Consider the following 23566-nt stretch of genomic DNA (forward strand, 5'->3'; position numbering starts at 1 on the left):
TGATGATGTGATCCACAGTGCTCTATATGCCACAACATTTCTGCTTGTTTTAAGTGCTGCCTTGGAATAACATCACTTTGACTGGAGCACAGTCCACAGACAGAATAATGACAAAGATTGCTGACATGACCTGCCACCAGTCTATGAGAAAAGAGCTGCGGCCAGAAGTGAGACCAAAATAATCTTAATTTTATTGGTAATGTTGCGCGATTAATTGAACTAAAGATTTTATTTGGAATCAGAGAAACAGCTTCACATTTCTATTTTAAACAAACGTGTCTGACTGACTAAAAGCAGTATTCAGCCTTAATGTTTGTGCAAAACTTCAGGAGGCACTGACAACTTAAAAGTATAATTTTACCTCATTCTAGAGCTTGATGTAAAGTTCTTAATTTACAAGCATTTTACCACTCAGGCATAAAGAATTTATTCATTATACCAGTGTGCCGTTGTCGGGGACTGCTGTTTTAGTATTTACGTTACACAAGAGTCACCTCTGCAATATCATTTTCCCCATTTTGAGCCATGGTGCTATGAAATTACTGTCTAGAATCCAGGTAATTCTGAAGTCCACTCTAACCTATTTCACACCCTATAAAGTCAGATGCAATTGTTGTTTGATTTTCGAACCCTCACAGCAATCAAGAATTGATTACTAAGGAAATAACACAAAATCATGTCCGTAGGAGATATTGATTGATACATTTATGTCTAACTAAATTAGATATCCTAAAATTGTAGACATTGTTATATTAAAAGTGACTGACACCTCGAAAAGAGATCATGCCCAATAGTATTTGAAATGATAGTGCAACACAGATAAGAGTTGTTAATTAACCCTTGGGTCATCCCAGAAATATTAAGGACTTGACTTTGTACTCTTTTAACTACAAATATTTTTTCATTTAATTGTATTCAGAACATATTAAACAGTGTTACTACTGACAACAGAATAGTCATAGAGAGTACTGTGAAAGCCATTTTTCTTTTTTATAGTATAAAAACTGACAAGATCAACATATATAAAAGCGTAGGGGAAAAGGCTTCAATTTAACTTGTAGAAGTGCCAATTTTCAATTTGGTGTGTATTGGACAAACGTTATTAAGGCCTTAATTTCATTAGGAAATGAGAAAATTGCCCTGCTAATGGGCTGCTTACCATATTGGGACAGGAGGAATCGAATATAATGAATCTGAATTGAGTTAGTGGTGACAAAAACAACTTGCATATAATAGTGTTTTTAATATATTAAAGTGCCTCAGGTACTTCACAGGTGCACCAGCAAACAAAATTTTATATCCAACCACATACAGAGATATTACAGAGCTACATCAAGGGAGACATTGGCTTAATGGTCTTGTCACTGGTATAGTAATCCAGGCCTCAGACAAATGTTCTGAGGACATGGGTTAGAATTCCACCAAAGAATGAAATTTGAATTCAGTAAAATCGTGAATTGAAAGCCAGCTTAATATCAATGATTGTTAGCACTGCTACCTCACATTGCAAGGGACTGAGGTTTGATTCCAACCTTAGACAACTGTCTGTCTGAGTTTGCACATTCTCTCTGTGTCTGCTTGCATTTTCACCTGGTGCTCTAGTTTCCTCCCAGAGTCCAAAATGTACAAGTTAAGTGGATTGGCCTGTGGAAAATTGCCCTATGTTGTCCAGCTATGTGTTGGTTTGGTGGATTAGCCACAGTAAGGGGGGGATTATGGGGATAAGGTGGTGGGTTAAGAGAGGGGTAGTCTGGGTGGGTTGCTATTCAGAGGGTCAGTGCAGACTCAAAAGGCTGAATGGAAACTATTAGCTATTCAATAATTGTTATAGAGTCATAGCGTCATACAGTATGGAAACGGACCCCTTGGTCTAACTTGTCCATGTCGACCAAATTTCCCAAACTAAACTAGTCCCTTTTGCCTGCATTTGACTCATATCCCTCTAAATTTTTCATATTAATTTACCTGTCCAAATATCTTTCAAATTTTGAAACCGTACCTGGATCTACCACTTCCTCTGGTAGTTTTGAGTATAGGAGTTGGGAGGTCATGTTGCAGTTATACAGGACTTTGGTTAGGCCATTTTTGGAATATTGTGTGCAATCCTGGTCTCCTTCCAATTAGAAGGAAGTTGTGAAACTTGAAAGGGTTCAGAAAATATTTGCAAGGATGTTGCCTGGGTTGGAGGGTTTGAGCTTATGGAGAAGCTGAATTGGCTGTGGCTGTTTTCCCTGGAGTGTCGAAGGCTGAGGGCTGACCTCATAGAGGTTTATAAAGTCATGAGAGGCATGGATAGGATAAATAGATAAATGGGGTGGGGGAGTCCAGAACTAGAGGGCATAGGTTCAAGGTGAGAGGAGAACGATGTAAAAGAGACCTAAGGGACAATTTTTACATGCAGAGAGTGATGCATGTATGATGCAGAGGAAATGGTGGAGGCTGGTACAATTGCAAAATTTAAAAGGCATCTGGATGGGTTTTGGAATAGGAAGGGTTTAAGAGGAATATGGGCCAAATGCTGGCAAATGGGACTAGATTAGGTTGGAATATCTGGTCAGCATGGACGAGTTGGACCGAAGGGTCTGTTTCTGTGCTGTACATCTCTATGACTCTAGTTCATTCCACATACAAATCACCCTTTGTGAAATATTTGCTTCTCAGGTCTCTTTTATATCTTTTTCTTCTCACCTTAAAATTATGCCATCTCGCTTTGAACTCCCTTACCCTCAGGAAAAGACTTTTGTTATTCACCTTATCAATGTACCTCTTGATTTTATAAACCTCTATAAAGTCTCAACTACCTACACTCCAATGAAAAATGTTCCAACCCATCTAACCTATCCTTATAACTCAATATTGCCAATTTCTGCTACTCCAATTTAATAATATCCTTCCTATAGCAGGGCAAGTGAAACAATACACAGTTCTCCAAAAGTGGCTTCACCAACATCGTGTACAACTGCAACATGACATCTCAACTCTTATAATCGAGGCTGTCAGCAATGAAGGCAAGCATGCCAATACCTTCTTTACCACCCGTCTACCTGTGACACAAAATTCTTTAGGGAAGGAAATCTGTTATACTTACCTGGACTGGCCTACATGTGACTCCACAGAAATGTGGTTTATTGTTATCTGCCCTTTGGTCAAGGTATCATATCCCACATATCCCCATATCCCACAAGCTAATAAATAAAAACATGGAGCAGGTAGCCAATGAGTCAAAGAGGTTCATCTTTTTGGAATGTCTTGAAGATGAAAAATACAAGTCTAGGGAGGGATATGCAGAATTTAGGATTCAGGAATGTGCAGACTACACACAATGAAGCAATTAAAATCAGGAAGTAGAAAAAGGGAGGATGGGGTAATATAGAGAGATTTGAAAACAAAGATGAGAATTTTCGATCAATGAGCACTGAGATAAGTGAGAGTTCCTGCAGGCTAGGATATAGGCAGCAGAGATTTGGGTGAGTTTACATTTATGGAAATTGAAAGATGTGAGGTCAAACAGATGTATATCGAAATATCAAGTTCTAGTGGTAACACGGATACTGCTGATGAGTTCAGCGGCACATGGAGTCAAACGTGAACAGAGTCAGGTAAATGGAAGTAGGAAGCCTTAGTGCTAGTACAGATAGTTAGGTGGACATTCAACTCAGGGTCAAAAACAATGCCAAAGTTAAAGACAGTCTGGTTCTGCCCAGATGGTTTCCAGGAGAACAACATATAAAAACGCATAAGGTAGTGTAATTTGGAGTAATAAGTGGAGCAGCAGAATGAAAACGGTGAATGGGTAGAGAGGTCACGAAACATCAAGAGGTTAAACCTAGGATGTTATCTTATATCTGCTTCCAAGTATGTCCAACTTCAATGACCAACTTTCATCCTGTTAACCAATTTATGGATTAGTTAAGGAAGCAGTGCGGACAGTGCCTGTGCGCTAGTAATGATAATTATTATTAATTAAGCCATACTGTTTTTGCGCAGGAGTACAAGCTGCCTTATAGGCCACCTGAAAATTCAGCACAGAGATCTCTGATGTTAAATCAATGATTTTTGTCACAAATTTTGCTCCTATTTTATTCAGATTGAAATGCAATTCCCATAATAACAAAACATCCATTAATTTAATTGCATCACTTAATATTGTTCTTCCTCACACTTATCAAGTTTTGTTGATCTGTCTTTCCTACTAATTTAAAGATTTTTCCCAATATGTTTGCTATATGCTGTCCTTTGTAGTTAGTTGATTGACCTGGTTGAACTGTTAGCCTCTATTTTGTCTTTTATCTTCTCTGTTGCATCAAAATAACAGGTACAAAGGAGTCTTAAGACATAAAGGCACAAGACAATTTTAAGATATTGTTTTGTGTCCAGACTCCCTCAGGTATTTTGAGGTAACTGAAAGTCTCTCAAGTGATCAATGCACTGCTGTCAAGATGTTACTAATGGTGACTGCGAGCATTTATTCTTATTATGCCACAAAAATAAATGTGAATTGTCATTAAACTAAACATTATTTAGTTCCACAGAATTGTTGCAAACCTTGAAGTTATGCTACCTCTGATGATATGGTAGTGTTGAGGTATTGCCATTCATCCAGGCTAATGGTCTAGGCATAAATGTTTGAATCTCAACCTGGCAATTGGTGGAATTAAAATTCAATTAACAAACCTGGAATTGAAAGCAAGTCACAATCCTGGTGACTATCATCAATTGTCTTGAAAAAAGGTCAATCTGGTTTTGCTAATGCCTTTTGAAGAGGGAAATTTTCCATCCTTATACAGTCTGGTGATACAGGAGTCCAGACACAAATCAGGGGTATTTAGGAATGGGAAACAAAATGCCATTGACTCTCATTTCCCATTAAAGCAATGCATGTGTCAGAATTTGGTCATGAGAATCATCTCTTCCCTTGAATACCTGCCTGTTCTAACTTGAAAGCACTGACTCACCAATTTCATGAGTGCTAGCAGTAATTTACTTAAGTGATGAGTACTTTATATGTCAGTACATGCCCTAAAGATCAGCAGTCTACGATGCGGTGGCAGGTCAGAAGGCACAATATAGAATAAATGCTTTCTTTTCATTAAAATAAAGCTTAGTATCATAAAACACTGGAAACACTGAACCAGTGTTTTGGCAAATGGCGAGAGCAGGCCGGTAAATGCATTATGTGTAACCCAATGTCAGTAGAACAATGTTGTCTTCATTTGGCATCTACATCTCCTTTTCTCCAGGAAGAATGAATTGTGCTCCCTCAATAACTTCCCTGCATCTAGCTGAATCCATGATATTTTTCTCGATGTCAGTAGACTAATAATCCAGAGTGACAGGGCAAATCCCAGCATGAGCTCTTCTTCAGGCTCATGCCCGAAACGGCGATTCTCCTGCTCCTTGGATGCTGCCTGACCCGCTGCGCCTTTCCAGCAACACATTTTCAGCTCTGATCTCCAGCATCTGCAGTCCTCACTTTCTCCCAAATCCCAACATGGCAGATGGTGAAATTTGAATTCAATAATAAAATCTAGTATTGAAAAGCTAACCTCATGATAACCATAGTCAACTGTTGTAATAGCACATCTGCTTCATGAATTGTCCTTTCTGGAAGGAAACTTCCATCCGTACCTGATCTGGCCTAAATGTGACTCCAGACTCACAGCAATGTGGTTGACTCTTTACTACCCTCTGCAAAGGCTTGAGAAAATCACTCCAATTGATGGACAATGAATGCTGGCCCAATCAGCAATGCCAATATCCCATGGATGAATAAAAAACTATGGTTTTCCAAGTTTGGTAATGTTCTTAGTAAGATAGCATGTTGGATTAGAAGTTGTGGTTTCCTGGTTAGCCAATCTCCCAGAAGACAAAAATGAAGAACCTGTGTTTGTATATTTCCTTTCATGATACCAGACACCTCATCGCACTTTCGAGTCAATTAGGTACTTTTTGAATAGTAGAGACTATTAGAATCTCAGAAATGTTTCAGTCAGTACATATTCAGCAAATCCCTGACAAAAATTACACTTTGCCAAAATATGATAAGATTCAGTCTGCCCTGCTATCCACAGCCATGTGATGTTTATCGAGGAATAAGTATTGACAAGGAGAGTTCCCCTGTTCTTCTTGAAAAAGCAACATCTGTGATAGTGCAGCCTTCCCTTGGGACAGCAGTAGAGTGTCAGCCTTGATATTTATCCTCAAGCCCTAGAACAGGAATTAAACCCAAGACCTTGTGATTCATAAGAAAGTGAGCCACAATTGACATGATAGCCATGGCTAGCAGTACTCTTCCTTTTTCATATGGTGGTAAGCTGCAGCAATTATCCAGCCTTAATTCTAAACAATTTTTCTGGGCTTAACTGTGTGATATGAATGAGCTCGCAAAAGTCAGGAACTTCTCATGGACTTTTCAGTAGTAGGGGTAGAAACTTTGAAGCAAGGCGACGGATTTTTGTGTGCATCAGAAAGGTGGCGAGGCATCCTGAGTAAGTGACTAGGAAGCTCAAAGGCCATGCAGCATTAGTGGTACCGGAGAATTGGGTAGGAGAAAATGAGTGAAGGAAGATGTTGCATGCAATATTGCTAGTGGCAGAGTTGGAGGTGGGCACAGTAACAGAGATAGGATGAGCCTTACTGGGTGGTGGGTATAGTAACAGTGATAGGGTGAGTCTGAATTATTGGATAGAGATTGGTGGCACTTACCCTAGCAGAGCAGAGAAGGGTACTGACCTTCTTCCTTCAAACAGCTGTGGCTACCTTGGATTAGATTGACAGGGTATAGTATCATGGCCTTCTCTGCTGGCTGAATGGGAAGTTGACATCCCTCCTCTGAACCACCTATCCATCAGGTCCACCTGATCCTGGTAAAGCAAGGCATCACTTTCCCCTACCTTGCCATGTCCAGGGCAAATCTCATGTACTGTGCAGGGCAGTTCCAGACTGACAGCACTTGACCTTTGTCAAACGGCCTTATGAAGATGGTGTCGGTGTCAGTGAACCCAGGATATCGTGGTAGCAACAAGTTCTTCCAGCTGTGGTAAGTGATAGAATGAGCTGGCATTGAACAGGGAGCTCCACGGTACATAGTCACAAGATAATGAAGTGAGTTTTGGAGAATAGCATGATGAAAGGCCTTGGGAGAGAAACTCTCCATTATACTTGACAAAAATGACATTTTGCCAAAATATGATAAGATTCTGCCTGCCATGCCATCCACAGGAAAGGTAAATATTGTCTTGAAGTGACAATGGACAATCTTTGTTTGTAATTGTTGGGTGTTGCTACATCTACAGTGGGCACCTTGGGATGTAACATGACTATGTTCTATAGTACAAAATGGTAGATAGTGAGTTGGTAGGCGATTTCATTTCTCTCTCAATTTTAACTTCCATAAGTAAAAGTATGGAGAAGATGTAAAAGTGAATCCCAAATATTTATTTTGAACCAACGCACAAAGTCAAAGTCTGTCTCCTTTTTCTGCTTTGTCTTTAACAACCATTGCTTCTCATCTTGACAGAGATTTCTTTCAGAATTTCAGAATAAGAGTTAACCTGTGATTGTGATTGAATTATTTGGATTTCATTTCTTGGCTGTTTGTATTAGTTCAACAAGTGCATGATTTAGAAATGTAATGCAGCATAATCTATAAAGAAATTTTAAAAGTTACATTTACATAGCTCTTTCCATGACCAATAATGTTTCAAAGTGCTTTTCATCCAACGAAGTGATTTAAAATGTAGCCACATATTTTTATTCATTCATGAGATGTGGGCATCACTGCCTGGGACAATGTTTATTGCCCATTCCTAATTGCACTGGAGATGTGATGTAGGAAACACAGTGTTAACACTTAACATTGGAATAATTAGCACAATAATTTAAGCATTTCTTCTGACAAGTAAAACTCCTAATTTGCATGTAATGAGGCATTTTACAGACACTGAGAGTGCTTCCCCGCCCTTCAGTAAGTTAAGAAAGCCTACCAGACTTTCTGCAAAGTCTGTGGTCAATGTTCTGCAAATCCCCTGAGAGAATTGGGAATTGAAATTCACCATTTGTCAAATAGGACAGATTGCAGCAGTGAGTCATAGAGCTGACATTCAGACTTAACTGCACGATATGATCATTCTTATATTTGTAAAGAGAATCTAAAAAGCTACCATTATCAGAGGAAAATTAAAATCAAAGCAATTAATTGATTTAAGTGGTTTTGTCAGTTCAGACTCGATGGGTTAAAGGGCCTCTCCTATACTATATGATTCCGTGAATTTACGATTTCTGTCTCTTGAACAATCCGTCTGCCAAAATTTGATTTTGCTTTAAAAAGTATTCACCATAATTCTTCTTTACGTGCATCTATTTAATCTTTAAAACCACATTGTACATTGCCAAAAAGAATTGCTTAAGCCGACCCCTGGTCCACCCATTGAATGGAATTTGATATTTGTGAATGGGGCCTAGCTCATCAGCTTGGGGAAACTGTGGGAGTCCCACATTGCATTCATTGCAGAACGTTCGTCAGAGTGAAGTGCCCATCTGCATTTATGCAGCCAGTGTCAGATGTTTCCTGGTTTAAGGCCTTCAGAGAAAGACATCCCACTCCTCAGAGCTGCCAGCCAATTGAGGAGGTGATTGTCCATTAACATCAATGACTTCAGGAGTGGTGGCTGCTATCAGTACTTCATCCACCAGAGTTCCAAGATCAATGTGAGGTCAAGGTTCAACTCAGGCTAAAGCTGAGTGATGGAGGAATCGTGTTGTCAGGAAGATCCTGTGGAAGGGAACGTGGGAATTTGAAGCAAGGACAGGGATGTGGCTTTCAGCACGCTAACACACCTTCCCGTCCCCTTCCCAAACACTTCAGCCTCCCTCTTGATGTTTTGCATGGTCAGGAAGGAGAGATCAGATTCAAGTGAGACATAGCCAGAGTGAACATAGAGTCCAGGGACTTTGGACGCAGTGTGAGAATTTGCTGCAGACAGGAAGAGGTGCGGTTTTACTGGGGGTTTTTTTGACTCATAGTTTGTAAGGATTTTTCCTAACTGGATAAATTGAAACCCAGGATCATGGGGGCCTGTACGAAAAAACAAATGCCGTATAAGAAAACTATAAATTTCATTGGTTGGTAGGAGCTACTAATTTGACTATCTTTTATAGGTTACTTTTAGATCAAAGCTAAATAAGAGAAATATTTACAGACCACAAACAACAAGACCAGAAGGAAATTTTTGAAACAAACTAAGAACTAAGTAACTAAAATAGAGATGCAGGGCAAGGTGATGTGTTGTACATGCATGATTTGGGAACTGGTGGACCTACGTAGGTAGCAATTGTTGGTTGATTGACGAACTCTGGCTCAGAGTTGATGAGCTGGAGCTGGGATTTGAACACTGTGATATATCAGGGAAGGGGAGATATACCAGGATGCTGTGTTTCAGGAGGTATTCACACCCATAAGATTAACTACCTTGAATTCAGTCAGTGGTCAGGGACCTGAGGGTGTGACTATGAGCGAACCAGGATCTAGGAGATAGTGCTCAAACAGCCTCAGCCCTTGATCTTGTGCAACAGGTTTGAGATTCTTGCTCCCTCCTTGGCACATCATAACATTCAAGGTTTTCGGCCAAATGGTGGTAATTGCAATTGTGTTCTCATCTATCGATGGGCCAAGCGGCCTCTTCTGCACTTATGAATCTATGATAGTACAGTCAATGGAATAGATTTTGTTCTCTGTGGCCAGGATTGAGATTCAGGAAGGCTGTTTGCCTTCTGGTGCCTGGGTTCAGGATCTCTCATGGGGCTACAGATGAACTTGGAGTGGAAAGGGAAAGGTCCAGTTTTTGTGGTCCATGTAGGTACCAACAATTTAGATTGAATGAGGAAAGAAGTCTTGCTGAGGGAATATGAGCAGCTAGGGGCAACATTAAAAAGTAGAACCAAAATTGGTGATAATCTCCAGATTACGACCTGAGCCACAAACTAATTGCCACAGAATCAATAAGATTAAAGAGATAAACACTGTGGAGATCTTGCAGGAGCAATAGGGTTTTTATAATAGGGGATTATAATTTTCCTAATATAGACTGGGACTGCCAGAGCACTAACGGCTTAGATAAGCTGGAATTTGTAAGTATATTCAGGAAAGTTTCCTCAAGTAGTATATGGAGGGTCCTACTCAGGAAGGGACAAATTTGACCTCCTCTTGGGAAATAGGACAGATGATGGAGGTGACAGTGGGGAGTACTTTGGTAGCAGTAACCATAGTTCTCTTAATTTTAAAATAATTATGGAGAGGGACAAAACTGGTCCACAGGTTCAAGTTCTAAACTGAGGCAAGATGACCTTTGAAAGAATTAGACAGGAGCTTGCAAGAGTTTATTGGAGTGGCTTGTTGGGTAGTCAAAGGTACCTCCAGCAAGTAGGAGGCCTTTAAAGGTGAGATGGCTAGAGTTCAAGGTCTATATATTCCTGTGAGGGTGAAAGGCAGGGTGACAGGAATAGGGAACCCTAGATGACAAGAGACATTGAGGCTTTGACCAGAAAAAAGGAGGTGTGGCTCAGGTACAGGCAGCTGGGATCAACGGAATCCCTGGAGTTTACTGAAGAAGGAAACCAGGAGGGCAAAAGGGGGCATGAAATGGCCTTGGCTGAGAATATTAGGATGAATCTGAAGATGTTCTTTAAGGATATTAAAGGAAAAAGAATAACCACAAGGACCAAAGTGGACATGTATGTGTAGAACCGCAGGAGATGGGCAAGATCCTCAATGAATATTTCTCCTTTGTGACTACCGTGGAGAAAGACATGAGGACTTGGGAACTTGGAAATGTTAGTGGTGGTATCTTGGGAACAGTCCATATCACAGTAGAGAAAGTGTGGGATGTATTAGAATGTATGAAGATGATCCTGGCTCTGATCAGATATATTCAAGAACACTGCAAAAGGCTAGAGAAGAAATTGTGGGGCTTCTGGCTGATATCTTTGCATCATTGTTAGCCACAGGTGAGGTCTCAGAAGACTGAAGGTTAACAAACATTGTGCCCTTATTCAAGGAAAGCTGCAAAGATAAACCTGGAAACTGTCGACCAGTAAGCCTAACATCTGTGGTAGGTAAGTTACTTGAGAAGATTCTGAGAGATAAGATAGACATGGATTTGGAAAGACAAGGTTTGATTAGGAATAAGAGAAAGTGAGGACTGAGATGCTGGAGGTTAGAGTCGAAAAGTGTGGGGTGGGCCTGGGGGGGCAAGGCAGCTGCGAAGGCGATAGGTAGATGCAGGTTGTGGTTGATGGTGATAGGTCAGAGGGGAGGGTAGAGAGGAGAGGAGTGAAGGAAGATTTCGGACAGGTAGGACAGTTCAAGAGGGCGGTGATGAGTTGGAGGCTTGGATCTGGGATGAGGTTGGGGGAGGGGAAATGAGGAAACTGGTGAAATTGACGTTGATACTGCGTGGTTGGATGGTCCCAAGGTGAAAGATGAGGCGTTCTTCATCCAGGCGTCTGGTGTGTTGGATTTGGCAGTGGAGGAGACCCAGGACTTGCATGTCCTTGGCGGATTGGAAGGGGGAGTTGAAGTGGTCGGCCACAGGGCAGTGGGATTGTTTGGTCTGTGTGTCCTAGAGATGCTCTCTGAAATGTTCTGTGAGTTTGCGTCCTGTCGCTCAATGTAAAGGAGACCACATCAAGATCAATGGACACATTGGATGAGGTATTTGGATGTGCAGGAAAATCTCTGCTGGATGTGGAAGTGTCCATTGGGGCCTTGGGTGGAGGTAAGGAGGGAGATGTGGGCACAGGTTTTACAACTCCTGCAGTAGCAAGGGAAGGTGCCTGAAGTGGTTTGTTGGTGACGTGGACCTAATAAGAGAGTTGTAGAGGGAATGGTCTCTGTGGAATGCTGATAGGGATTGGGAGGGAAATATTCTCTGGTGATGGGGTCTGATTCTAGGTGGTGGAAATGGTGGAGGATAATGTGCTGTATCCAGAGATTAGTGGGGTGGAAGGTGAGGTGGGGTTCTCTTTTTGTTGCGGTTGGAGGGGTGGGGTTTAAGGGCGGAGGTGAGTGAAGTGGAGGAGATGCACTGGAGGGAATTGTTGACCAGATGGGAGGGGAAATTGTGGTCCTTGAAATGGGAGGCAATCTGGTCTGTCCTGGAGTGGAATTGCTCCTCCTGGGAGCAGAAACAGCAGAGGCAAAGGAATTGGGCGAAGGGATAGCATTTTTACAGGAGGGTGTGTGTGAGGAGGTGCAGTCCAGATAGCTGTGGGAGTCAATGGGTTTGAAGTAGATGTTCGTGTTGAGTCGTTCGCCAGGGACGGAAATGGAACATCTCTGGGACACACATCAAACAACCTCACCGCCCTGTGGCCGACCACTTCAACACCCCCTCCCACTCCCCCAAGGACATGCAAGTACTTGGCCTCTTCCACTGCCAAATCCAATCCACATGGCGTCTGAAGGAAGAACACCTCATCTTCCGCTTTGGGACCCTCCAAACACACGGCATTGACGTCAATCGCACCAGTTTTCTTATCTCCCCTCCCCTCACCCCATCCCAGATCCAACCCTCCAATTCGGCACCAACCTCTTGAACTATCCTACCCGTCCATCTTATTACCCACCTCTCCTCTATCCTCCCGCCTGACCTATCACCATCACCCCACTCCACCTGTATCTACGTATCGCGTTCCCAACTACATTTCCTTCAGCTCCACCCCACTGTCCTACTTATCTCTCAGCCCCCTTCCCCCACCCCACATTCCTGATGAAAGGTTTATACCTCAAATGTCAATTCTCCTGCTCCTCGGATGCTGTTTGACCTGCTGTGGTTTTCCAGCATCACTCTTTTTTTGACTTTGATTAAGAGTAGTAAGCTTTGTGCATGGGAGATTATGCCTCACATGTTTGTTAGAGTTCTTTGATGTAATGACCAGGAAGGTTGACGAGGACAGGCCAGTAGACGTAGTCTATATGGATCTCAGTAAGGCCTTTGATAACATTCCACATGGTAGGCTGCTCTGGAAAATTAGATTGCATGGAATCTAGGGGGAGCTGGCAAATTCTATACACAATTGGCTTGAAGGTAGAAGCAGACGGCAATAGTGGAAGGGTGCTTGCCCAACTGGAGACCTGTGACTAGTGGAGTGCCTCAGGGGTGGCGGCTGGGCCCATTAGTGTTTATACTCCTTATCGACAATCGGATGTGAAGATATAAGGCGTGATTAGTAAGTTTGCAGATGACACTAAATTAGAGGAGGTATTGTGGACAGTGAGGAAGATTATCAGAAATTGCAGCAGGACGTTGAAGAGCTGGGGAAGTGGGCTGAGAAATGGCAAATGGAGTTTAATATAGATCAGTGTGAGGTTTTGCATTTTGGAAAGTCAAATCAAAGTAGGAGTTTCATGGTGAATGATAGGGCCTTAAAGAGTGTCGTGGAATAGAGTGATCTTGGAGTTCAGGTTCTCAGTCCTCTGAAAGTGGAAGCACAGGTAGACAGGGCAGTGAAGGCAGCTTTTGACACACTGGCCTTCATCAGTCAGGGCATTGAGTATAAAAGTTGTGAAGTTGTGTTGTAATTGTACAGGACATTGGTGAGGCCGCACTTGGAGTATTGTGTTAAGTTTTGGTCACTTTGTTATAGGAAGGATGTTATTAAACTGGAAAGAGTGCAGAAAACATTTACAAGGATGTTGGCAGGACTCAATGGTCTGAGTTATAGGGGGAGGTTGGACAAGCTAGGACCTTTTTATTTCAAGCGTAGGAGACTGAGGGGGGAATCTTATAGAAGTGTATAAGATCATGAGAGGCATGGATAGGTTGACTACACACAAGCTTTTTCCTGGATTGATGAATCAAGGACTAGATGGCATCAATTTAAGATTAAAGGGAAAGAATTACAGGGAACCTGAGGGGCAACCTTTTTACACAGAGGGTGGTATGTACAGGGAATAAGCTGCCAGCAGAAGTGGTTAATATGGGTACATTAACAACATTTTAAAGGTTTTTGGACAAAATATGGATTGGAAAGGTTTAGAAGGATAAGGTAAAAACTATTCCTGATGAAGGGCTTTGTCCAAAATGCCGATTTTCCCGCTCCTCGGATGCTGCCTGAACTGCTATGCTTTTCCAGCACCACTCTAATCTTAGAAGGATAAGGACCAAGTGCATGGAAATGGGGTTAACGTTGATGGACATTTTGGTCGGCATGGACCAGTTTGGACCGAAGGGCTTGTCTCCGTGCTGTAGGACTATGTGGCTCAAAGTTTGATGTGAGAGAAATGGATTGTAATTCATGGGATCAAATGATCAAATGGTGAAGCAGATTTGATGGGCCAAGTGGCCTAATTCTGCTCTATATCTTATGGATACCAAGCCCATTGTTCAGTCACCCAATCTAATTGAAACTTCCCAAGTCTATTGCCTCCAGAAACAGCTCAAGATTACACAGGAGAGAGGAAATAAACCAAAGACCTTAACTTTGAACAGAAACAACTTTCTTTCAATAAAACAAGTTGGTTTTGTAAGGAACAAAAAAAGTCCAATAATTCAGTATACAATATGTTAGGAGAAATCTAACTGTACAAAGATAAGTGGTAGCATGTGTGAGGAGAAATATGATATCCTATTCATAGTCTCTTGATATATTAGGCCAGATGAGAAAAAGTGCAAGTATGTGTTCTCCATAGCCAGTTAACAGATATTCATAAACTAGCAATTTTTCAATCAGCATATAGATGTCTTGCTTCTTTTATTTTTGTCAGGAATTAGGTCCTGAGAAAAAGATTTTTGCCAAAAAAAACACTAAAAATTAAAGAAGATTTCACTATTCTTTGTACTTCAAAAGAGATAATTCTACTCTTTTAACTCCCTTTTCCTTGTACTTGGCATTGTGATCATATCACTCATGAATGATTATTACAGACATGTCAATGGGCTGACTTTGGAATATTGGCTGGATTACTTTGTTCTGTCTTTTCAGTGTTTATAGTGAATCTTGTGCTCATTAACAACAGGGATGAGAATATGAAGCTTTGTGATTGGGTCCGGAAGTGGGGGAAGAATGGAGGAAAGACATACAGACAGAGAGGGAGTCAGACCAAATGTATGCACCTGAGTACCACCCTTCATAAATTCTGGCCACGTTTTAGTTGTTTATAGCCAACATCGTCCCAAATAAAAACAGGAAATGCTCTGGCAGCAACTGTGAAGATATAAACAGAATTAACATTTCAGCTCAGTAACTTCCATCTAAACTGAAAAATATTAAAGATGAAACCAATTTTAAGAACATAAAAATAGGACCATATGATTCCTTGGACCTGCCCTGTCTTTTAATATGATAATAACCTCTGCTTTAGTCAATTTGGAAGACCAATATTGTTGGCCAGGTGACCATACAATACTTTTGTCACTGGTTATGTCTTAGGTGCTTTGGAGATCTTCAGTGCTTGGGAACATTTTCTCAAGGGCAACAAATGCTGGCCTTGCCGATTAAGCTCATACTCAGAGAACATTTTTAAAATAAATCTCCCTATATATATCAGGAAATACAAAAGTCACTTGCACCAAATAACTTTCCTTGATACAATTGACTCCACCACAATTATTTTTTCCTACTTAATATGCAACAAAGTGAAAATGCTGCAGTTGTTGGCTTATAAATTGACCTTTGAAGCCTTGAAAAAAAATGCCCTCCAAAAATGGTGATGGTAAAGTGGTACTGTCACTAGACTGATAAACTGGAACTGGAAATGTGTTGCTGGAAAAGCGCAGCAGGTCAGGCAGCATCCAGGGAACAGGAGAATCGACGTTTCGGGCATAAGCCCTTCTTCAGGAAGAAGGGCTTATGCCCGAAACGTCGATTCTCCTGTTCCCTGGATGCTGCCTGACCTGCTGCGCTTTTCCAGCAACACATTTCCAGCTCTGATCTCCAGCATCTGCAGACCTCACTTTCTCCTCAATGATAAACTGGAACCCCAGGCTGCGAAATGGATTCAAATCCAACATGGCAGATGGTGAAATTTGGATTCATTAATAACCTGGAACTAAACACTGGTGTAAAGCTGACTATGTAACAACTGATTATATGCTGATTGTTGTAAAACAAAACATTTGGTTCACTTATGTCCTTTAGGGAATGGGATCTGCCATGTTTTCCTGGTCTGGCCTCCAGACCCTCAACAAAGTGATTGACTCTTGACTGTCTGCAGAGCAATTGTCCAAGGGTGGACAATAAATTCTCATGATGACTGTATTCCATGTACAATTAGAAACAACTGCTGAAATGGTGTACTACCATCTTTGTCATTCACCACGTCAGCTGAAGAGGAATTTCTTCTCTCAATGGGTAGTGAATCTGTGGAATTCTTTACTGCAGAGAGCTGTCGAGGCAGGGTAATTTCAAGGCTAACACAGACATATTTTAATCAATAAGGAAGTCAAGGGTTATGGGGAAAATATGGGAAAGTGCAGTAACAGATTAGCCATGATCTCAATGAATGGCGTGGCATTATCGATGGACTGACTGGCCTACCTCTGCTGCGATGTCTTGTGATTTAATGGTTTTTGTGGCTGTGCCTGAACCTCGCTCGTATCTTTGCAGTAACAGCCCACGTCAGCAGCCCATGTCCCCTGAATCCAGTTATAAGGTTCCTATGGATCCCTATGTAAAACATTCATTGGTGGGGTGAATAATTGAGGCTAACTAAGAATCTAAGTAGAGTATGTTGTGAATTAAATGTGGTGTCGATTTATATGCAAAATACCCTTTTAGGGTTCAGGAAATGGGTCATCTTACACACCAATTCAATTGATATGATGTAATCTACAGTGAGACTGTTTTGGAATTAAGAAGCTCACCAACCTCTAATGTGTGACTGCCACATCTCAGTCTACACATTTAATGTCTCCTTCTTAGGACATGGACATGAAAAGCACTGTTTCGACATGACACTTTCCTGTTTTCATCCTCAATATGCAACACTTAAATAAAGCAAAATTGTACTCTTTAAATTCAATATGATTTTTAAAAACTGGTTAGGATACCCTTCACGGAGCACTGCTGTTCTCTAATTAGATTACATTACATTACAGTGTGGAAACAGGCCCTTCGGCCCAACAAGTCCACACCGACCCGCCGAAGCGCAACCCACCCATACCCCTACATTTACCCCTTACCTAACACTACGGGCAATTTAGCATGGCCAATTCACCTTACCTGCACATCTTTGGACTGTGGGAGGAAACCGGAGCACCCGGAGGAAACCCACGCACACACGGGGAGAACGTGCAAACTCCACACAGACAGTCGCCTGAACCCGGGTCTCTGGCGCTGTGAGGTAGCAGTGCTAACCACTGTGCCACCCATGATTATTTATTCATCTATGTTGACTGGCATTAGGCCTTATGGTAACCAAGGATTTCAGTTGCTTTTGGCAGGAAAATCTGGAACAGTACGGAAGAAATACTCTGCCAAATAAGTGTGGCACGGTGGAGATGTCAAATTCAGTTTCTTTACTGTTGTCTCAAGACACTCTCGAAGCTAACAGGCATTTAGAAAAGCAAACTTGGAAGTAGTTGCTGGCAACATGTGGAAGGAGAGGAACTTGAATGTGTGTTTTAAGTATAAAATAAGCACAGAGAACCAAAGCTAACATGGCTGTTTGCTGTTTTCTTGCAGTGTCCTGATTCTGCCTGTAAGCAGGATTTGTTGGCCTACCTACAGCGCATTGCACTCTACTGCCACCAACTCAATATCTGCAGCAAGGTGAAGGCAGAAGTCCAAAACCTGGGAGGAGAGTTGATTGTATCTGGGGTAAGCAGCAATTAAGTGGTTAAGATTTCTAAAGGTACAAATCATGTCTCGATGTCACTCCTGTCATGCTCCCTACCATGTGCTGTTGAATATTCGCTTCTTAATAGCATATTCTTTTGTGCATGCTTCATTAGGCAATGATGCTCTTTTTCTTTGCTAATGTATATCTGTGACAGATAATATATATATATATATTTAGCAATTGCTGCAACCTCATTAAAAATCTGCCTGAAGAATATTAAATTGAGGAAACTGAGGTTGGCTTGTAGTTCATTCCATGCCACCACTGTGGGAGTTTTTCTTTCCTTCCAGTGATGCATATTCTAGAACTGCAGTAACTTGTATGTGACAAAATCTAAGAGTCATTATTTAAATGACTCTTGCAACAGAAAATGTGTTATTTATACTTGAGTGAGACATGCTAGTGCGGAATCAGAGGAAGATCAAAGCTGCAATTGTACTGGCATGGTATTGCTGTAGTTTACAACTACTTTGCTCAGTGTTGCCGGAAGAGAAAGCTACGATTCGAGTCATCCATCAGTGACTCTGATCCTCTGGATAAAAATAAAATTAACTTTCAAATGACCAGTCCCAGGATCAAGGTGTAAAGCTGCCTGAGACAGAAGAGGTGAACTGCTTCTCTGCTACTCTGAAGGAAGAAGGAGCAAGCCTCTATTGACAGAGCAGGGTCACTGGACCCAGAACATTGACTCGGCTTTCTCTTCACAGATGCTGCCTGACCTGCTGAGGTTCTCCAGCAATTTCTATTCCTGTTCCATTTAAGGAGCATGTTCCTAAAATAGGCATGTGTTTGAAGATGACAAATATGCAGAATTGCAATGAAAAGGCCAGGACTATTTGGACAACTCTTTCACAGATCTGTCACAGACAGAGCCTATATTAGCGTGGTGCTGGAAAAGCACAGCAGGTCAAGCAGCATCCGAGGAGCCTGCATCAGGAATCTGCAGCATTTGCAGTTCTCACTTTTGCCTGTCACAGACAGAGCAGACCTTCTTCTATGCAATAAAAGTTAATGATTTTATGGAAGCCTTTTGAGTTGCTTCTCTTGTAGAGGAATGTGGGACTCAGCTAACTTCATCCCAACAATAAAAACAAATGACTGAGTAGTCGGATTTAATGGGAATTTGAATTTCACTCTGGCAAATGGTGAAATTTGAATTCAGTATAGAATCCCTACAGTGGGAAAGCAGATATTTAGCCCATCTTGTCTGCACTTACCTGCTGAACAGAATCCCACACAGATCCAGAACCCACGCTTACCATGGCTAAGCCACCTAGCCGACACATTCCAATTCACTACATACAACTTAGCATGGCCAATCTGCTTAAATCTTTGGACTGTGTGAGGAAACTGGGGCATCCTGTGGAAACCCATGCAGACACGGGGAGAATGTGCAAACTCCACACAGACAGTCGCCCAAGACTGGAATCGAAATCGGATATCTGGCATTCTGAGGCAGCAGTGATCCACAGTGCCATCCCTGTTCCTAAAATACAAAGTTAACTGAATAGCAACAATGACTCCATCATTTACTGTTATAAAAACCTATCTCCTTCAGTAATGCCCTTTCGGGAAGAAAATCTGCCATCTTTAGTTGGTCTGACCTACATGTGACTTCAGATCTACAGCAGTACGGTTAAAACTTAACTGCACTCTGAAATGGGCTGACTTGACACTCAGTGAGAGGGTAACTGGAATGGACATCAAATGCCAGCAATGTCCACATCCGGTGAGTGAATAAAAACGTCAGCTCGAACAAGAGAACTCATTTGCATTTTCTTTTACTCAAGTATTTATTCATATGCATGCTCCAATGTTTACATCTTTGAGTTAAACAGTGTCCAAGTATTGCTGCTTGCACTTAGAAGAATATTGCTGCTTGAGTAAAAACTTCATTTTAATTCAAGGTCCTGGAATTTTAATCCTCGTGGCTTAACCAGTTGAAGTGGTCTCTGTCTTTGGGGAGATTGAGGTTGTGCTCTGGTTTTAGCTGCGTTGACGTAAGCTCATGAGATCTTTGTACGTTTGCAGGAGATTACAGTCAGGCTGTCAGAATAGTGTCTGGTCCTAAAGGTGGCACCACTGCCAATGCCAAACTTTTCCTGAAGTGTCAATCAGGACTTTATGCACAAGTCACTGAGGACTGGTGCTTGAACCCAGTGAGATGAGGTTGACTCGGAGTACGGTTTGTAAGGATATAGCATAAATAAGCTTCAATGCAATCATCATGGACACAGGAACACTGGAGAACTATTCCTAATTTGTTAATTATCACAATGTTTGACAATATCAGTCAAAATGTCATAGCTGGCTGGTGTTGATATGAAGAAACATATATTATGTGGCATTATGTATTATGTGATGGTGAGGTGCATGTCACTAATTTGGAGCAGAGTGAGTGTTTTACTGTACATGACCATGCTATAGCTGACCTGGGAGCACTCAATACACTGTGTGATGAACACTGAATTTCCAAACAGAACCCTTCCATCCTTCAATTCCATGTGAAGCCGGAAATCACTTCCCTGACCAGACTGAATGCTTTGTTTGTAAGTTTGAATCTTTTGTGGCTGTCGAGGAGAATACAGCCAAATGCATTTGTATGCTGTGCACACAAATGCAAATTTCAGCTGTAGACACACGTCCTCTCCTCAAACTTACATACAGCTGGGACCTGCATTCATCTGAGGTGAATGCCAACAGCAACTTTAAACATTGAAGGCTTCTGTCTAGCTCCTCTGGCAAGAATCCTGTATTGTATTATTTAAAAAGGACCACACTGCTCATTCATCCCCTTAGCATAGGTGAAACCTATCCATAATCTTCCTTTTTAAATATATTTGGTCATTCAATATACTCTATCTTATGTTAGACACTGGAATATGGCTCTAGGTGCCAGCCGCCCTCTTGTAGCTGGTGAGATGACATTCTTGGAGAATAGATCCAGAGTCTGATTACTGTCTGGCTGCTTCACCCAAGGAGGGCTCTACAGCTTGCCTACACTCATCCAAATTCTGTATGCATAGAATCACACAGCACAAAAGGTCAGTCATACCAGTTCCAGAACCTGCCAGCAGGGGTCACTGAGTAGCACTTCAGAGCAGAAACCTGTCTAATTATCTCTTCAATTCTGAAACCAGAATTATTGAGGCCAGTCTTAGCAGTCCAGTTGCCGCCTCATTGAATCTAAGTGTAAAAGATTACATACTTCTTCAACGGAGTGATGAGCTACATTTGCAGTGTTTTTGTCTGTGCTAATTCATTTCAGTAAATACTGCCCTTTTACCCATATATTTAATAATATGCATGTCCAATATTAATGTATTTACAGCTTCATGTTAAACACTGCAGCTAACTTTAAAAAATACATTTTTGCTTGATTAAAAGCATTGTTTTAATTTGAAATCCTGGATGTTCGTGCAATAGGATTAACCACTTGAAATGGTCTCTGTGGGGCCATTGAGGTTACGCTCTGATCTTAGTTGGATTGAAAGACTGTAATGATACCAGCTGATGTTATTACTGTTAATGACAACTTCCATTACTTTACTGATGAGGCAGTTATTGGCCGGGTTGCATTTGTTCTGCTTATTGTGTACAGGACGACACTGAGCAATTTTTGTCAGGTAGATGCCAGTGTTGTAACTGTACTGGAACAGCATGGCTAGGGGAGTGGCAAGTTAGAACATAGAACATAGAAAAGTACACCACAGAACAGGCCCTTAGGCCCACGATGTTGTGCTGAGATTTAATCCTAATGTAAAATATAGTAACTTAACCTACGCACCCCCAACTCACTGCTATCCATGTGCATGTCCAGCAGTCGCTTAAATGTCCCCAATGACTTCGCTTCCACCACCACAGCTGGCAACGCATTCCATGCATTCACAACTCTCTGCATAAAGAACCTACCTCTGACGTCTCCTTTATACCTTTCCCCTAAAATTTTCAAACTATGACTTCTCGTACCAGTCAATCCTGCCCTGAGGAAAAGTCTCTGGCTATTGACTATATCTATTCCTCTCATTATTTTGTACACCTCGATCTGGTCTCCTCTCTTCCTCCTTCTCTCCAGAGAGCACAGTCTGAGCTTAATCAAGCTTTCTTCATAAGGCAAGCCCTCCAGATGAGGCAGCATCCTGGTAAACCTTCTTTGCACCCTCTCCAAAGCCTCTGTATCTTTCCTATAATGGGGTGACCAGAACTGGACACAATATTCCAAGTGTGTTCTCACCAGGGACTTGTAGAGCTGCAGCAAACCTCATGGCTCTTAAACTCAAAACCCCTGTTAATAAAAGCCAAAACACCATATGCTTTTTTAACAACCCTATCCAGTTGGGTGGCAATTTTGAGGGATCTATGTACTTGCACACCCAGATCCCTCTATTCCTCCACACTGCCAAGAATCCTGTCTTTATTCCTATATTCAGCATTCGAGTTTGACCTTCCAAAATGCATCACTTCGCATTTATCCAGGTTGAACTCCATCTGCCATTTCTCAGCCCAGCTCTGCATCCTGTGTATGTCGCACTGCAGCCTGCAGTAGCCCTCTATACTATCGACGACACCTCCAACCTTTGTGCCATCTGCAAGTTTACTAACCCACCGCTCAACCTCCTCATCCAAGTCTTTTATAAAAACTACAAAGAGCAGAGGCCCAAGAACAGACCCTTGCAGGACCCCACTCAACACTGACATCCAGGCAGAATACTTTCCATCTACAACCACTCTCTGCCTTCTGTCAGCCAGCCAATTCTGAATCCAGATAGCCAAATCTCCCTGTATCCCATACTTCCTGATTTTATGAATGAGCCTACCATGGGGAACCCTATCAAATGCCTTGCTGAAATCCATATCCACTACATCCACTGCTCGATCTTCATCGACCTGTCTTGTTACCTCCTCAAAGAACTCAATAAGATTTGTGAGGCAGGACCAACCCCTCACCAAGCCATGCTGACTGCCTTTAATAACACTATGCTTTGCCAAATAGTCATAAATCCTATCCCTCAGAATTCGTTCCACAACATTGCTGACCACAGATATGAAACTGACTGGTCTGTAATTGCCAGGGATTTCCCTATTACCCTTCTTGAAAAGTGGAACAACATTCGCATTCTTCCAATCCTCCGGTACAACTCCTGTGGAGAGTGAGGAGGCAAAGATCCTCGCCAGCGGCTTAGCAACCTCCTTTCTCGCTTCCCGGAGCAGCCTAGGATAAATCTGGTCTGGCCCTGGGGACTTATCAATCTTAATGTTTTCCAAAATTTCTAGCATATCATCTTCATCAATCTTGATCTGGTTCAAGATTGTAGCCCAGCTCCTCTAAGTTTTCATTTACAACAAGTTCCCTTTCCTTGGTGAAAACCGAAGCAAAAATCTCATTTAGGACTTCCCCTATCTGCTTAGACTCCACGCACAAGTTCCCTCTGCTATCCCTGATCGGCCGTACCTTCTTCCTGATCATTCTCTTATTCCTCACATATAAGAAAAACACCTTTGGGTTCTCCCTAATCCTTCTTGCCTAGCCTTTCTCGTGCCCCCTCCTGGCTCTCATTAGTCCATTTCTGAGCTCCTTTCTAGGAAGCCTGTAATCCTCTAAAGCTGTACTGGATCCTTGCTTCCTCCACCTTACGTAAGCTGCCTTCTTCCTTTTGACGAGAAGTTCCTCTGTTCTCGTCATCCAAGGTTCCTAATCTTACCCCTTTTTACCTGTCTCAGAGGAAC

At 41.9% G+C, this 23566-nt stretch overlaps 1 protein-coding gene across 2 annotated transcripts in view; it reads left to right on the top strand.

The window, feature by feature from the left end:
- ctnna2 (catenin (cadherin-associated protein), alpha 2) overlaps nucleotides 1–23566 on the top strand; it is a 1293121-nt gene that overhangs the window by 1215231 nt on the left and 54324 nt on the right. For both annotated transcript variants that reach the window (XM_087995417.1, XM_087995450.1), the window contains one exon: nucleotides 17683–17817. In XM_087995417.1, the coding sequence (XP_087851543.1) occupies nucleotides 17683–17817 (135 nt within the window). The remainder of the gene's footprint in view (nucleotides 1–17682; nucleotides 17818–23566) is intronic.

Source organism: Chiloscyllium plagiosum, unplaced genomic scaffold, assembly GCF_037043375.1.
Source record: "Chiloscyllium plagiosum isolate Xiang-an unplaced genomic scaffold, Cpla_swu_hap1 HiC_scaffold_1, whole genome shotgun sequence".
Taxonomy (NCBI): domain Eukaryota; kingdom Metazoa; phylum Chordata; class Chondrichthyes; order Orectolobiformes; family Hemiscylliidae; genus Chiloscyllium; species Chiloscyllium plagiosum.